Source organism: Delphinapterus leucas, chromosome 9 (genome assembly GCF_059928025.1).
Source record: "Delphinapterus leucas isolate spDelLeu-1000000601 "Yukka" chromosome 9, BTC_Dleu_Yukka2, whole genome shotgun sequence".
Taxonomy (NCBI): Eukaryota; Metazoa; Chordata; class Mammalia; order Artiodactyla; family Monodontidae; genus Delphinapterus; species Delphinapterus leucas.
In genome coordinates, this window is record NC_143137.1 from 21808067 (window position 1) to 21824494 (window position 16428).

General features: G+C 41.1%; 1 protein-coding gene across 1 annotated transcript; it reads left to right on the forward strand.

The window, feature by feature from the left end:
• Nucleotides 1-10771: 10771 nt before the first annotated feature.
• Nucleotides 10772-12216, forward strand: KLF14 (KLF transcription factor 14). The gene has a single exon (XM_022589472.2). The coding sequence runs from the start codon at nucleotides 10859-10861 to the stop codon at nucleotides 11840-11842; it is 984 nt and encodes a 327-aa protein (XP_022445180.1). The 5' UTR covers nucleotides 10772-10858; the 3' UTR covers nucleotides 11843-12216.
• The last annotated feature ends 4212 nt before the right edge of the window (nucleotides 12217-16428 follow it).

Consider the following 16428-nt stretch of genomic DNA (forward strand, 5'->3'; position numbering starts at 1 on the left):
ATTACTTAATTCTAAATTACTAGGTCATTTTGTTTTAGGTATTTTAGGTAGCCAGCATATAGCTCTTTAGGGCTTGGGGTCTTTTCTTTCTTTCTTTTTTTCCAATCTGTGGGACTCTGTCTTTTCATACGGTTACTAAATCCATTCACATTGTGATTACTGACACTTCTGGACTAATTTTTGCATCTTGTTTTGTGTATTCTGTTTACAATACTTTGTTATTGTTTCTCCTTTTTTCTCATTTCCCCTTTTGTTGAAAGGATGGTGTTTTCCTATTTAATTTTTTTTTCTTTTAATGGCTAGGAAGTTAGATATCCTATTTCAATTTTTCCAGTGTTTATTTCTTAGCATGTACTTAAACTTGTTTTATAAAATCAATATATTCAATTACTGAATATAACTAGTTTCTCTCCGAACAAGTCAAGAACCTCTTCTTGCTTTTATTTTTCTCCTTTGCCCCTGCTACCTCCCAAGTAAAGATCATTAGGGATTTTAATCCCACATTGCTTGCTCTTTCTCTCTCTCTCTCTTTCTGCACTCTCCTCAATCAATAATATTTTAAAATTTTGCCACAAGTTTTGCTGCATTTTGTCACCAGATTTTGTGTTCCTCACACCTTCCTCTTTGATTCATTTTTCATTTTCCTGAAATACATTGTTTAGTTATTCTTCCAGAGAGGGTGCTTGAGTGGTATATTTTCTGAACCCTTACATTTCTGAAAGTGTTTTTATTTTGCTCTCACACTTGAATGATGGGTTCACCTGGGTATAGAATTCTAAGTTCAAAATAATTTCCCCTCAGAACCTTGAAAGCTTTGCTCTACTGTCTCCCTAAATCCACTATTGCTGAAGAGAAGCTTTCCCTCCTAATGGCCACATACCCCACTGCTCTCCTCCTCAGAGACTAGAAAGCAGAATAAAAGGGGAGTCCAACTGGATGTTCCCTGAGCTGCTTCCCAACCCATGCCACTTCTTAATCACTCATTCATTCAGCAATTATTTCTTGTGCATGTAATGTTCCAGGCTCTGTACTGGGATTTTTTAAATAAAATACTTCATGCACATAGAAAAGTATAGAGAATAAATAACACAGCAAACAGCAGCGTACGCACCACCCATATTGACAAATCTTACCATTTTGCCTTATTTAATTCAGATTTAAAATAAATAAATAAAACACTAAAGAATCTGTTGAAATCTCATTCCCTTTCTTCCCTCAACAGAGATAACTACTGCCTAAAATTTGTTGTTTATCCCACCCATTAATGGATTTTATTTTTAATATGTGGATGTATATGATGGATAATATATGGGTAAACAAAAATTAATAACTAATATTGTGCTTACCACCTGCCTACGGATGGTCTGATCACCTTACACATATTAACTGGTTGTCATTACAACCCAATGAAGTAGGTATTATTATTATCTCCTTTTTATAAATGAGGAGTAACTTAATAAAGGTCACATAGCTGGTGACCAGCTAAGTGACGGCACCAGAACCTGGCAGCCTGGCTGCAGAGTTTGTGCTATTAACAACTATAACATGTTAATTTAGAAGTAATTTCCATGTACTTAACCTTCATGTACAGGCTATCATGCCTTGCATTTTTATGAATATTTAGCTTGCTTCAAAAATTTGCAGCAAATGTTGCACTGAACATATTTGTAGCTGTCTCCTAGGGCTAAAGACAAGAGTTTCTCTAAGGTATATGCCAAGGCATGAAATTTCTAAGTCACAGGGTACTTACATCGTCATCTTCACAAATTATTGTCAAATTGCTGCACCAACTTATATTCCTCCTTGTTAAAGGGGAGGGTTCTATGTCTTGTGCTGGGATTTGAATCTGACTTGTTAGTCTCCACACATATTGCTGAACTATTGGGCCATTATACTATAGAACCTTCTATCACCTACTTTTTTCTGTCTTAATATAGACACCTCAGTCAAGCCTTTGCTCAGTCTCATTATGTAAAAATATTTACTGATTATTTACTATGTGCTAATTCTTCATGTCACTGGTTATTTTTTAAAGCTCACAACAGTACAGGCACTGAAAAGTATTTGAAATTAGTCAAATAAAGGCTCACCTGTTTTTCATAAGGTTATGTATACTTAGCTTAGGCTTGTAAATTAACATGAGCCTGAATGTAACATGAAAGAAGTTCAGCTGGATCTAAAATCTAAAAGAAACTGACAGCTAAGAACATAGGGGTTTTATTAAGAATTGAAATTGAATCTAAAACATTAGATTTAAATTATTAGATTATATCAAATAGAAATCTTTCAATGTTTATAATTTAATATAAACTGTTAGTTTAAAAATACTTTGATAATGACTTATTATCATTATACTAAAAATACTAAATAAAATAATTATATATGGCATTTGAGAAACTACCAAGAGTTGGAATTCCTGTCCTCCAGGAATATACCTATAAAAATATATAACACTTTTTAAAAAATCCTTTTATCCTGTTGCTCAGCCAGGAATGCAGGCCAAACTGCAAAAGCATCAGACTCATACATCCAAATGCCTATTCAGCATCTCTACCATGTATGTCTACAAGGCACCTAAAAGTCTCCAAATACAAACGCCCACTTTCCACCTCCTATATCCTGCTTCTTCTCAAGTCTTCCTCATCTCAAAATACAAAGTATATTCTTCCAGTTGTTGGGCTGAAATCTTAGAGTCATTAGTGAGTCCTCACCATCTCTCCTACCCTATGTCCAACACATCAGCAAGCAGACATCCCTCACTCTAATGCAAAACACATTCAGACTTGGACCACATCTCACCACCTTCACTGCCACCACTCTGGTCTAAAGTACCACCATCTTTTGCTTGGATTTCTGCAGTGGTTAACTAACCTGTCACCTGCTTCCAGTATCGCCCACACTCTAGTCTATTCTCCACACAGCAATCGGGGTGAACCTCTAAAAAGTAAGTCAGATCATATCACTGCTCAAAATCCTCCCTAAAACTTATCATATCATTTTTTATACTGGTTTTCAAGGTCCTACATGACCTGCCTCCCACTCACCCAGATCTCAGAACTCATTTAACTCTTACCATGCTCTTATCATCTCTTCCTCTTCACTTACTCTGCATCAGCCTTGTGTTGGCAGAATAATGGCTCCCCAAAGATGTCCAAATACCCAGAACCCATGACTATGTTGCGCTATTATAGTAGTTAGACCAAAAGATGATGGAGGTTTGGATTAGGACACTGGAGGGAAAATAGACAATTGAATGGTCAAGGTACATTTTGAAGGTAGAATTAACCAAACATTAGGATGAGTTAGATGTGGGGGCTGATGGAGAGGGAGGTGTCAAGAATGACACCTGGTTTCCTGGCTTGTGAAACAGGATGTATGAAAGTGCTATTTGCCGAGACAGAGAAAAATACAGGAAGATTAGATTTGGGGGTAATAACCAATAAGTCAGCTTTTGAATATATTAAGTTTGAGACATCTATGAGACATCTCAGGAGGGCTGGGTAGTTGTCAAGTAGTCATAGGGATACCTGACATCTCTGGAAAATATATCTGGTGTAAAGATTATAAGTTCATAAATTGTTGGTATATAGGTGTACCTAAGTCATGGAAAATGTTAAAAGTGGGTAGAGAGAATGGGTAGAATTGAGAGAAGAGGGCATTGTACAGAATTCTGCAGAACTTAAAATTTTAAAGGTTAGGTAAAGGAAGATAAATGAACAGTTAAGACTGAAAAGGAACAGTTAGAAAGACGGAAGAAAGCCCAAAAGAATGTAGTGCCACAGGAGCCAAAAGTGTCTCAAGGATGACTCAACTGCTCTGAAAGATCTATTAATTTGAAGATTCGATTTAGCAACATGGGCCAATGTTGATCTTTTTTTTTTTTCTTTTTGAGAAAAGAGATTTTTTACAGCGATAAAATATACGTAACAAAATTTACCGTTTTTAGGTATACAGTTCAGTGGCATTAAGTACATTCACATCGTTGTGAATCAATATTGATCTTAACAAAAAGAATTTCTGTAGCAAAGTAAGGGCTAAATATTGGAGCGATTTTAATAATACATGAGGGTATGGAAATGGTGACAGAGGACAGATAAGCTATCCATCTCTTGAGAAATTTGGCTTTAAAGGGGAATATGGCTATGTGACAGTAGCTAGAGGAGATGGAGAGTCAAGGGGGGAGTTTTTTTAAATTGGAGATATTAGTCCATTATTGAATGTTGATTGAAATTATTCTGTAGAGAAGGAAAGACAGAAGATGATGGAGAGAGAAGAGATATATTATCGTTTGTGGACCTTGAGAAACAAGAAGTAATAGGGCTATAACTCATGAGAATGGACTGGCCTTTGCCAAAAGTGGGGAAGGAGACTGGTACAGATGCAATGGGTTTGCAATATTTCTGGGAATGTTGAATGTCTATTTGAGATTGGTAATCATGAATGGTGATACTAATCTGTCATTTTATATATTCCTATTCATTTATTCCATATATATTTATAGAATGCCTACTATGTGCCTCCTTTGAACCACTTGTGACCAAAGGGGTAGACAGGTCATCCTTTCCAGGCTTTCAGGAACATCTCTTTGACGTTGCTCCTGGAAGCTTCTGAATAAGCTTGGGAGAGGTAACATTTACTTCAAGCTGCAGTAAACACTACATTGAGGAATTACCCTTATTCTACTTTCCATTTCAAATAATCCTCCATTACTTCCAGAGCAAATTCCTAAGAGGTTACATAATATGCACTGGTTACAGATCAGCTCAAGTGATAGAACACCACCTATATAGAGACCCCAAAGTCTTCTCATCAACTTAAACAACTGATGCTCTGTCCATTATCCAGCGAATTCCTCAACCCCAAGAAACAAGAAAACTCCCCTCCCTATCCAGAGAAACTACCTATGTATAATGCATCTCTTCCCTGCCACTGCCTCCAACTATGCTTCTTTTCATACAGAGGAATCTCTTGGGAGGCCCTTCCCAGCGGTTGAAGACTGTGTGTCTTCCACTGGAACTGGAAGAGCTCCTTCAGCAACCTCCAAATCAGTATTAGCGCCCCAACCCCAAGCCCCTCATTTGCATTGCTTTTCCAAATTTCAAGAGGATCATCTAGACAATTTGCAGTGTAAGGGCCACATCCACAAATTAAGAAAAACATAAGCAAACACTTACATTAAACACAGAGGCACCTCCTTTTTTTCAGAAAGAGCTTTCCTTAGGTGATCACCTACACAAAAGTAAATGTTACTTTTTCTGTACTGTTGGTAGGAAAGATCCTGTCATCTATGGAAAGCACCCTTCTGAAAATTTAGTGTCTAAGAAGTCACAACGGAATTATGACGTAGGACTGAATGACAATGGAAGCACTATTTTGAAACCTGTGGAATAGAGATAAAGCTTGGGAAATTTCTCTTCAAGGGGAATTTATAGCCCTAAGTTATATTTTTAAAAAAATAAGAAAAGGACTTCCCTTGTGGCGCAGTGGTTAAGAATCTTCCTGCCAGTGGAGGGGACACGGGTTCGAGCCCTGGTCTGGGAAGATTCCCACATGCTGCAGAGCAACTAAGCCCATGTGCCACAACTACTGAAACCCACGAGCCTAGAGCCTGTGAGCCACAACTACTGAGCCCACGTGCCACGACTACTGAAGCCTGTGCGCCTAGAGCCTGTTCTCTGTAACAAAGAGAAGCCATCGCAATGAGAAGCCTGCACACCGCAAGGAAGAGTAGCCCCCACTCGCCGCAGCTAGAGAAAGCCGGCGCACAGCAACGAAGACCCAACGCAGCCATAAATAAATAAATAAATTTATTCAAAAAGAAAAAATAAGAAAGATTGGAAATTAATGTGTTAGGTATTTAAGTTGAAAAACTTTTTTTTAAAAAAGGTGTAACATGCTAAACTAGACAAAAGTGTGAGAGATTAATAAAAATATAGAAATTAAATATATTTTAAAAGAAATGGATATGATCAGCAAAAGCTGACTATTTGAAAAGATTATAGACACACTTCTATAGGTTTGTCTTAAAGTGTAGACAAACCTCTGTTGTCTACATTTTAAGACAAACCTGTTAAGACAAAAAGAAAAAAAGAGAATTCACAAGTATGTAATATCAGGAATGAAAAGGAGGATATAACTACAGATACTGTAGAGAATTTTTAAATAATGAGGGAATGCTGTGAACCACATACCAACATTTTAGAGGCTTAAATGTAATACCTAATTTTTAAAGAAAAAAAAGTGAATTAACAAAGTTGACTCAAGAAGAAATAGAAAATCCAAATAAACTAATAATCATGAGAGAAACTGAACTGAATTTTCAAAATATAATTGTTTCACAGATGAGACTTACCAAACATTCAAGGAACAAATAATACCTATCTCATACAAATCGTTACAGGAAGTAGAAAAAGGAACACCTCTAAATGCATTTTATGAGAGTGGTATAAACATGGACAAAGGTAGCACAAGAAATGAAGATCATAAGCCAATATCATTTAGGAACATAGATCCTAAAATAAAAAGCACTTGCAAATTGCATGAAGTAGTGTATTAAAAAATAATAGTACATTATGGCAAAACAAGGTTTATGTCAAAGAATGCAAGGATAAATCTACGTTAGAAAAATCTATCAAAGTGACCCGTTAATTTAACATATCAAAGACAAAACCGATAATCATCTCAAAAGTTTTAGAAAAAGCACTTAACAAAATTCAATGTTCATTTCATGGTTTTAAAATATTCCTACTTCAAACTCAACTGGGATAGAAGGGAACTCCCTAACCTTATAAAGCGTTTCTACCAAAAACTTATAGCAACTACCATAAATAATGATGACACATTAGAAACATTCTCAATGAGATAGAAATAGGAAAACAATGCTTGCTCTCATTCTTGCTATTTGATGTTATATTGGAGGTCCCAGCCCATCCAATGACATAAGAAAAGGAGAAAGTATTAAGAGTATTATTTAAGGATAATATTATCTACATAAAAATACAAGAGAATTTACAAATAAACAGTAAGAAAGTTCAGCATATTTGCTAAAACAGGATTATTCCATGAGAATTCCCTGGCGGTCCAGTGGTTAGGACACTGCGCTCTTACTGCCAAGGGCCCGGGTTCAATTCCCAGTTGGTGAACTAAGATCCCACAAGCCGCGTGGCACAGCCAAAAAACCCAGGATTATTCCAAAATCAGTAACTTTTCCAAACAGCAGCACTAACCAATTTAAAAATTTTTTAAAGGATCCCACTTGAAAAAGCAACAAAAACTGTAAGGTACTGAGGAATAAATCTAACAAAGAGGTACAAGCATTTTATACGCAAAGTATAAAATGTTATGGAAGGATATGAGGAAATCAGAATAATATTAATGTATTGGATGACTCAGTTTTATAAAGATGTCATATCTCCCAAAATTTAACCTACAAATTTAACTCGGCAAAATACTGAGAAGAGTTTTCAGTGGAAGTTGACAAACTGATACTAAAGTTAACATGGAAGAGCAGAAGTCCAAAAAATAGCTGGTACAGTTTTTTTAATGAACAAATGGAGGAAATGCCCTTCTACAGGTGAAGACTTATAATAAAGCCATAATAATTAAAACTTTGTAGTACCGTCTCAGAATTGGTTTGATCAGTAGAAAAGGACAAAGTAGGAATATATCCATGAATGTACGGAAATTTAATTTATAATCACAGTGGCATTACACATTAACGGGGGGAATGAAAGACTGTTTAGTAAATCAGGTCATGACAACAGGTTTTCCATGTAGGGGGAGGGAGAATAAAATTAAGTTCCTACTTCACACCCTTCCAAAAAATAAGTCCTGGATGGATCAATTTTACAAGTGTGGAAAACAAAACTTTAAAACATTAAGGGAAAAAACATAGGAGGCTATCTTTGTGGCATCACGTGTGGAGAGTTGTCTTTAATATGACATAAATGACACAAACTATAAAGAAGATCAGTGAATATGACTACATTTTAAATTTTCTATAGTTCAAAAGTTATTGGAAGTTAAAAGAGAAGTCACAGAATGAGACAATATAATGTTAATATATGTGAACTCCTACAAATCAAGAGGGAAAAAGATGAAAACATACACAGCCCACTGGATAAACGGATGAAGACTATGAAAAAACAAACCACAGACTCAGAAACCTTAATAACCAGTAAATATATGCTCAACCTCGTTGGCAGTGAGGGAAATCCAAATAAAGCGATGAGATCCTGAGCTTTAAAAAAAAAAATCAAATTGTCAGAAATAAGAAAAGTCTGAATCTAGAAAGTAAGGGAAGGTCATGTGAGGGAAACAAGAACTCTCATACACCGCTGATGGGTGTATAAATTGGAGAACCATTTGGCAGTCTCTAATAAACTGAAAATGTGTGTGTAACCTAGCAATTCCCCATATAGGTAGACAGAGAAATTCTACCTACCTACAGAAGACACATGTACACATATGTTCATATTAGCATTGCCCCTAATGCCAAAATATTGGCAGCAGCTTAAATATTCATCAACAGGGGAATGAATAAACCCAGCACGTTCACATGCATGGATCTACAATATAGCAATTAAAATGAATGCACTGGATTTATATTTATCAACATGGAAAGAATGAAAACATACCATGAAGGAAAAAAAAAAACAAGTCACAGAATATGCATAGTCCGATATCACACCTGTGCATTTAAAAAATCAAAACAGTACTCTGTATTTGTATGGGTTCATATGTAGTAAAAGTATAAAGCCTAGATTTAAAAGTTACATACCAAATTCGTGATAATGTTTGCCTTTGGAGAAAAGGGTGGAGAATGGTTTTGGGGAGGAGTGCAAAGGGACTTCAATTTTATCAGAATGTCGAATAGTTCAATTAAAAAAAAAAAAACAGACCTGAAGCAGATATGGCAAAATGCTAACATTTACCAATTACATGAGATAGGTGCATGGGTGCCTGTAATACTCTCTCTGCATTTTAAAATAGCTTTAGATTTTTTCTAAATAATAATATTTTTAAAAAACAGCTAGTAAAGAATTCTATCTGATAGAATTTTAATACGTGTAGATAAAGAGTTAATTGTCTAAAATTTTGAAGCAAGCAGCTTTATAATAATTATCTGTTTTAGAATAGAATCTCCATAAAGATAAAAGCTGACAAGATCATAAAACTACTGAAATGAATAAAGCAGATTCTATAAGTGTCAACATGGATAGTTCTCAAAATCATACTGAGGGGAAAAAGTAAGTTGCAAAATGATATGTACACTACTGTACCATTTATAAAGAAAATTTAAAATATATAAGCATGGACATATATATTTACATATAATATATAGGTAATTAGGTAATAAAGAATAATAACAATGCTGGAAGAATACACACTTTATGATACTGATTACCTAGGCAAGTAAAGAGAGAGAAAGGTGAATGGAACTGGGGAGGAAAATAAGGTGACATTCAACTCTATCTGGAATTTTTAATAAAAATAAAAAACCTGAAGCAAATGTGACAAATATTTCACATTTGATTACCCTAAGAAGTAATACATGAATATTTGTTATTCTTGAGATATATGTATTTTTAATGTTCAAAAGAATAAGTACTGAAGAATTGCAAATAAACTGCACATAATTCAAAAATATGTAAGTAAAGCTTGTATACATCAAAAACGATACGCTATGACTATTTTTAGAAATTATCCTGTTTGCTTTTCTGTGTTTTTAATTTTTTAAAATTCAAAAGAAGAAAAAAATGAAGGCAGTGAAGAAATGTAAACATATATATACATATATCTGATTATATAAAGAGAAAAACCTCCACAATCACAAAACGCCATATGAGCAATTCTATATAAATTGCTGCATTTTCTTATTTTTAATTTTTGTCAAGAGAAAAATAAAAGATGTTGCCTAATTGGAAACGTGACTTTCTATTATTAAAATTGTGGGAATCCATTTTAATGTGTTTATCTCGCTGCTAGTCTATAATTTATATTACAGCGTGGAAATTTGTTTGTATGCCTGTGACAGGTTAAAGCAGTTTAAACATGCATTTTTCTTTCGTCGGTTGAATAGTTAAATCGTTACTCAAAGGATTTTAAGTTTCAATTTCAACCATGAGGGGATTCTTTGCTTTTTTTCAAGGTTAAAAATGTTTCTGGTTCAAAATGCTATTAATTAATGGCTACGTAGTGGCTCTATTTAGGGAATTGGTACCGACCCTGGGTTAGCAGTGGAACTGTTAGATGAGAAAACTTTTTTGATGAAGACTCGGGGATATTTTAAATTCGATCTGACAGCGGTAACAGAAGTGAAATGTAATTCCAGCCCGCTTAACTAACAATCGTAATTATGAATCGAAAGACATGTCAGGTATAAGCATTTTTTTCCCTAAAAAAAAAAGTTTCTCGGACTCCGCCGGACACCCAGCTGGCGGAGGACCAGCGGGCGAAGGGGGAGCGAAGCCGGCAGGCTGCCCAGAAGTTACGATCGGGGAGTTTTCTCTTTATTAAAATTACCTGGCTCACCAGCAGAGGCAAGAACGCGAAGACAAGATAATTTCTTAGGCTGTTAAAAATGACTTAGCCCGGTGGGCCGCGCGTTCCGAGGGGGTGTCCTGCGGCCGGGGCGGGTCCCGCCGCCCCCGCGGGCTCCGGTGCGTCAGGGGCGCGTCAGGCGGGGCGGGCGCCGCGCGGGCGGCGGCGGCGGCGGCGGCGGCGGCGGGTGGCGGGCGGCGCGCACCGGGCCTCCTGCTTCTCGCTCCGAGGCTGCGGGACGGACGTTCCCGAGAACTCTCTCGCCCGCGGCCGGCCGCGCCCGGACGGCGCGCGCCGGCGGCCCGGCGGTGCCAGCATGTCGGCTGCCGTGGCGTGCCTGGACTACTTCGCCGCCGAGTGCTTGGTGTCCATGTCCGCGGGTGCCGTGGTTCACCGCCGCCTGCCGGACCCCGAGGGCGCGGGCGGAGCGGCAAGCTCGGAGGTGGGTGCGGCGCCGCCGGAGTCCGCTCTGCCGGGTCCGGGGCCACCGGGGCCCGTGTCGGTCCCCCCGTTCCCCCAGGTCCCCGCCCCCAGCCCCTGCGCGGGCGGCGCCGCGCCCCACCTGCTGGCTGCAAGCGTCTTGGCTGACTTGCGCGGCGGCTCTGGGGGGTGCTTTGGAGACTACTCGGGGGAAGCTCTGCGCGCCTCGTCCGGTTCCTCCGACCCGACCCCGTGCTCCGGCCCGATCCTGTGCTCCAAGCCGACCCCGGCCACCAGCGCGGCCGAGGTCTCCGGACCCGTGCACTCCTCCCGCGCGCTCGCGGTCCCTGGCGCGCCAGCCATCCCGGGAGTGCCTGCCCACCCTGGCGCGGTCTCCGGCGTGGCCCCTGGGGCGGGCCCGGCCCCCGCCACGGGTCCAGGCCCCCGTCGGAGGCCAGTCACACCTGCTGCCAAGCGCCACCGCTGCCCCTTCCCGGGCTGCAACAAAGCTTATTACAAGTCATCGCATCTGAAGTCCCACCAGCGCACCCACACGGGTGAGCGCCCTTTCTCCTGCGACTGGCTCGACTGCGACAAGAAGTTCACGCGCTCCGACGAGCTGGCCCGCCACTACAGGACGCACACGGGCGAGAAGCGCTTCTCCTGCCCCCTCTGCCCCAAGCAGTTCTCCCGGAGCGACCACCTGACCAAGCACGCCCGCCGCCACCCAGCCTATCATCCCGACATGATCGAGTACCGGGGACGCCGTCGCACTCCCCGCGTGGACTCGCAACCCGCCAACCTGGTGGACAGCTCCGGCTCCGTCCCCGGGCAGGTGCCCAGCTTTACCACCTGCTTGTCTGACAGTCATTGCTGTTAGTTGTCCCCTCAAGGACGATCCCCCAGACCATTGTCCTTGCTTTCTTTCTGCCCATCCCTCTTTCCCAGAGTGATTAGACCAAGGCACAGACTGGCTTCTCCGCTCTGAGGGTGGGTCCAGGCAGGCACGTTGGACTCTGGGGAGGGACTGTGGGCCCGAAAATAGCAGGAATCCTTACAACACGTATATCATCCAAAAAAGGGGGGTTTGCCTCAAGACAGCCCCCAGTAACTGATAAGAAGGGATGAACCCCGGTACTCTCCAGAGTCCTGAAGAGTCTCCCTTCCATGGGAACCAGAGATGTGAAACTGGAATTCTCAGGTGCCTGAGGAGCTCTCAGTCTCAAACGACTCTAGTGTCTTACCCACCCACCAGGGCGGACCTTGGAGAGGGTGTCAGGGGTGGCAGTCTTGGAAATGTCCAAGACTGGGATGGTGAGAGGCCTTTGGAAACAGAAATGATTTCTATTTCTGTAAACAGCAATGTTTACTAATGTATTTTTAGTGTATTTTAAACAAGGATCACAGGTTGATAGGAGATTGATATCCCCCACTCCCCAACTGCCCCAGCTACCTCTGATAGGAGAGGCCATGTAAGAGTCCATGTGGATGTATGGCTGGGAGATGCTTCTTGGTGTCTGGGGGGTGGTGCGAGCCTGTTTGCAGGTCCTGTTGCAAGGGTTGGAACCCTGCACTTGTGTCGTAGCTTTTCTTCTAATTTGAAGTGCTACTTGGGGAAGTAACTTCCTGGCTCACTCGCAATGATATTGGTTTAAAAATTTGGAAACAATCATAAACGCACCAGAAATAAAAGGGTGATCCAGGCTAGTTCCCACTTCACCAAGAGGGCAAACCCAAGTGACGGTGGGTGAGATAGGTCCAAACCAAGACCTTTCAGAACCATTGTTAACGTTCAGGGAAATAGGGGTTTTTGGTCCCAGCTGGCCACACTCCCAAATAACCTCAGGTGTGGTAGATTCTGTTCATTTCTTAGTGGCTAGCTAGGGGGTTATTTCCCTTGGGGTCTGTGCATTTTTGTTTCTGCAACAGGTGAGTTGGTGGTTTGGGGAGGGGAAGGTGGGAGTGGCTTCTTTCAAACAGCTAGCTGCTCTGGATTTGGAGAAGGGACAGCAAGGTGAAAGTTACTGTCAAATAGGAGGACCCTTCTACCCTGACCTTGGAGCCCCTCCAAGTTACATCCTCAGGACCCCTCTCCCCCAGTGCAGGAATTGAGCATCACCAGTATTTATTTTTCTCTGTAAGTGTTTCTGCTGCTATGGATGAAATTGTTGGCCACTCTGCTTATGTATGTGTGAATGTGTATACATGTGACCCTTTCATTAGAGATGGGGCTGAAAGGCATTTCCCGCTCTGGTAAAGTCCTCTTTAGCCCCCTCCTGAATATCTCGTCATAGTCCACCAATCACGCTTGTGGAGGATGCCAGACTCTCAAAGGACCATAATAGGCATCTAGTTAGACAAACCTCTTTCTCCTGTTTTGCAGATGAAGGTACTGAAGGCTAGGTAAGCTCGAAGTCACATGCTGAGTTGCTGGCAAAAGCCATGACTAGAACTTAGTTATCTGGCCTTCTGAGTGACTCTTTCCCTCATGCTTAGTTACCCCATCTGGGCCCTTAGTCAAAGGGCACCACTCTCCTTTACTACCACCAGGATCCCCTCCTTCCCTATTCCCTGTCATTTCTACGTTCCTTCATCTGTCCAGTCCCCGGTGGAACCCTTTGCCTGTTGTGTTTAACCCCAAAGCCCTTTTCTTAGCAGGTTGAGTCCATTCCCTCCTTCCACACCATGTGGACTTAAAGTGGGAATGCCTCTTTAGCATCTTGGGAGAGACTTTATCTTTTGATCTGGTAGATAAATTTTCAATGCCAGTTTCTAGTCCTGGGCACTCTATCTTCCTTGAGCGAGTAAGTAATGTGAACACTGGGTCTCTAATAAGTGCCCCTGTACTAAGTGAAGGAAGGATATTTAGGAAGGACTCAAAGGGTATGAAGAGGTTCAGTGTTTCCTGATGAGGACTAAGCAAGGTAGATGGAGCTTTCCTTGAGTTACTTGTGGGAATAGGAGGCCCGCAATTGTGAAGGTGGGTTTTGGTGGTGGAAAGAGTCCTCCCTTTGTTCGGTTTGTCTCCTCAGCTGGGACTTGATCGGAAGGGAACTCTGGGGCCCCCTTGAGGACTGTGATTTCCCTTTTGTCCCCTTCAGTAGAAGATCTACCATTGGGTAGGTGGACCAATGAAGCTAACAGGAGAGAGACTCCCACTGACCATTCTGGAATTGGGCTCGAGAAAGCGTGACTTTTCCAATCACCCTCTGATAAATAACTTTTGATTTTCAATCTCCCAAGTAGTGTCCTTATTTGAGTTCTTGTACCTTGGGGACTTTTGTCTGGGAAAGGCCTCTGGACAAGCTAAATGTAGCATGTCTTTCAGTGACTTCTCCAAGGACTTGGGGTGGTGGGAAGGGAGACAGACAATGGGGGTAATATTAGTAGGCTGATCTTTCTTAGCTTTGGTTATTGTTGTTACCCTTTTCACTCCAGTGGCCAGACAGCTCTTGAGGACCTGTTATTAGTGAAATACCTTGAAAGGGTCTTCCTAGTTTTATTAGTGTTCCTTTTGCTTCTTTTTGTTAATCAGATGGAGCTCAGCAAGTGAGTATGTCTGGGGTTTGGTTGTGGTCAATCTGAACCTCTGGGCTGTTGCCCGACTCCCACCATCCTGAGTTCTGATGTAGGAATGACCTAGTAACAGAATCTTTTAATAGAACTCTTCCTGAAATCTGGGTTGGGAGCTGGGATTGAATTCCAGGTCAGACCTTGGGCATGAGAGAATTGGATCCCCTGCCCCTGCTGGGAGGGGATGAAGAGTACAGGCCTTGCCCCACCCACAGGGACAAGAATCTGTCATTTGTCCCTATTTCCCTATTCTCCTCCAAGTAGGAAACTGTATTGGAATATCACTCTTGGTCTGTGTCTCTACCTCTTACTTAATCTCCAAAGGAAGATTGTGTTCTCTGAAGGAGACATACAGAAGAGGGTCATCATGTACACACACATACACACACACACACACACACTCTCTCTCTCTCTCTTTCTTTCTAAGCTCTCTTCTCTCTTTTGTACCTCTGCCTGCAATATGTACCCACTCCACTCGGATCCAGCTTTCATATGGTAAGCACACATCCTGAGGCCCAGGCCTGCTTTCCAGAGGCAGGTCTGAAGAGCACTTCTCTGTGTCTCCACTTTTGGAACAGCCATTCCCCCTTGCAGCTCTCCAGGTAAGTGTTTTCTTTCTATATTCTTTGGGTGAGTAATACCAATGGGAGGAATTGGGAAGGGTGGGAAAGGCAGTGGAGGGTTGGTATTAGAAAGCCCAATTTTGGCTATAGGTATAGCCTCACCAACAAAATACTGATATTTTGATCCTCATTGGTCTGATTCTTGTATCTCTTACCTAGTTGATTGAGAACTTAGAAAGGAAATGAATATGATTAATTTTCCCCCTTAAGCCCCAACACATGCAAATATGCATTGGCTATTAAGCCTTGAGAAATAGGCACTCTGACTGGAATTAGGGGACCAAAATACGATGTGTAGAGATGGAACATCTGGTTTGCAAGGGCACAGGTTTAGTGCTGTAGTGATCTTGGGCCTTTTAGTTGTTTGGCCTTTTCAAGTTCTAGCAGCTTATGGTAGCTAATGTCCATAGGCAAGTCATTGTTTTTTTAGAGGTACTGGACATAGAGCTTTGCAAAAGTACAGGTCACTGTGGCTGATCTTGATTCACATAGATATAGTTGAGACAGGCTTGCTGCAGAAGGGAAAGGCACTATTGAATGGAAAAATTTGTGCTGCCATTTATTCTCAGCCAGAATTGCAGACGAGGACTTTAAGGAACTTAATGGCATAAGTTCCATGTGTACTTACAACATACTTGGGAGAGTCTAGCCCTTAAATTGTGCTGGAGATTAGCAGGTGGCATTAGGCTAGTTTCACCCAATTTGGGCTAATCTTGATGGAAGGGGCCAACTTCTTTAATTCACATGGGTGTTCAGAGTCACCTTGCATTTATGTCCCAAGTGCCTGATGTGTTGACTATATGAGCCCTGACGGGAATTTCAAGAACTCAAGTTGTGTGTTCAATCACAGAGGAATGGTGGATTTTAATCATAAACATAAAAAGAGAAATGCAAATGTTTGTTATATGGGGGTTTGGGGTAGAGAGAAGCAATGCTATTGTAATTCCAAAGGCTAGGAAGAGTATTAAAAAGTGTTGTGCCTGGATTCTTCTCTTCCTAGGAAGTAGGTCTATTCAGGAAATCAAGTAAGAATTGTATTTGTTGCAAATATATGTTCAGGCCTTGAAGTCAAAATAGAAGCAGTGGGAGGGTGAAAAGTGAAGGAAGACAGGCCAGTTGATCTGGAGGAAGAAAAGGATTTCTTTAGAAGAAAGGTTGTGTTCTTAAAGGGCACAAAAAATTGACAATACAAATGGGAAAATGAAAATGACGCAGAGCCAAATGATCTTACCATGGGACTAAAGAAGAGGGTGGTAGTTGAGTCATTACT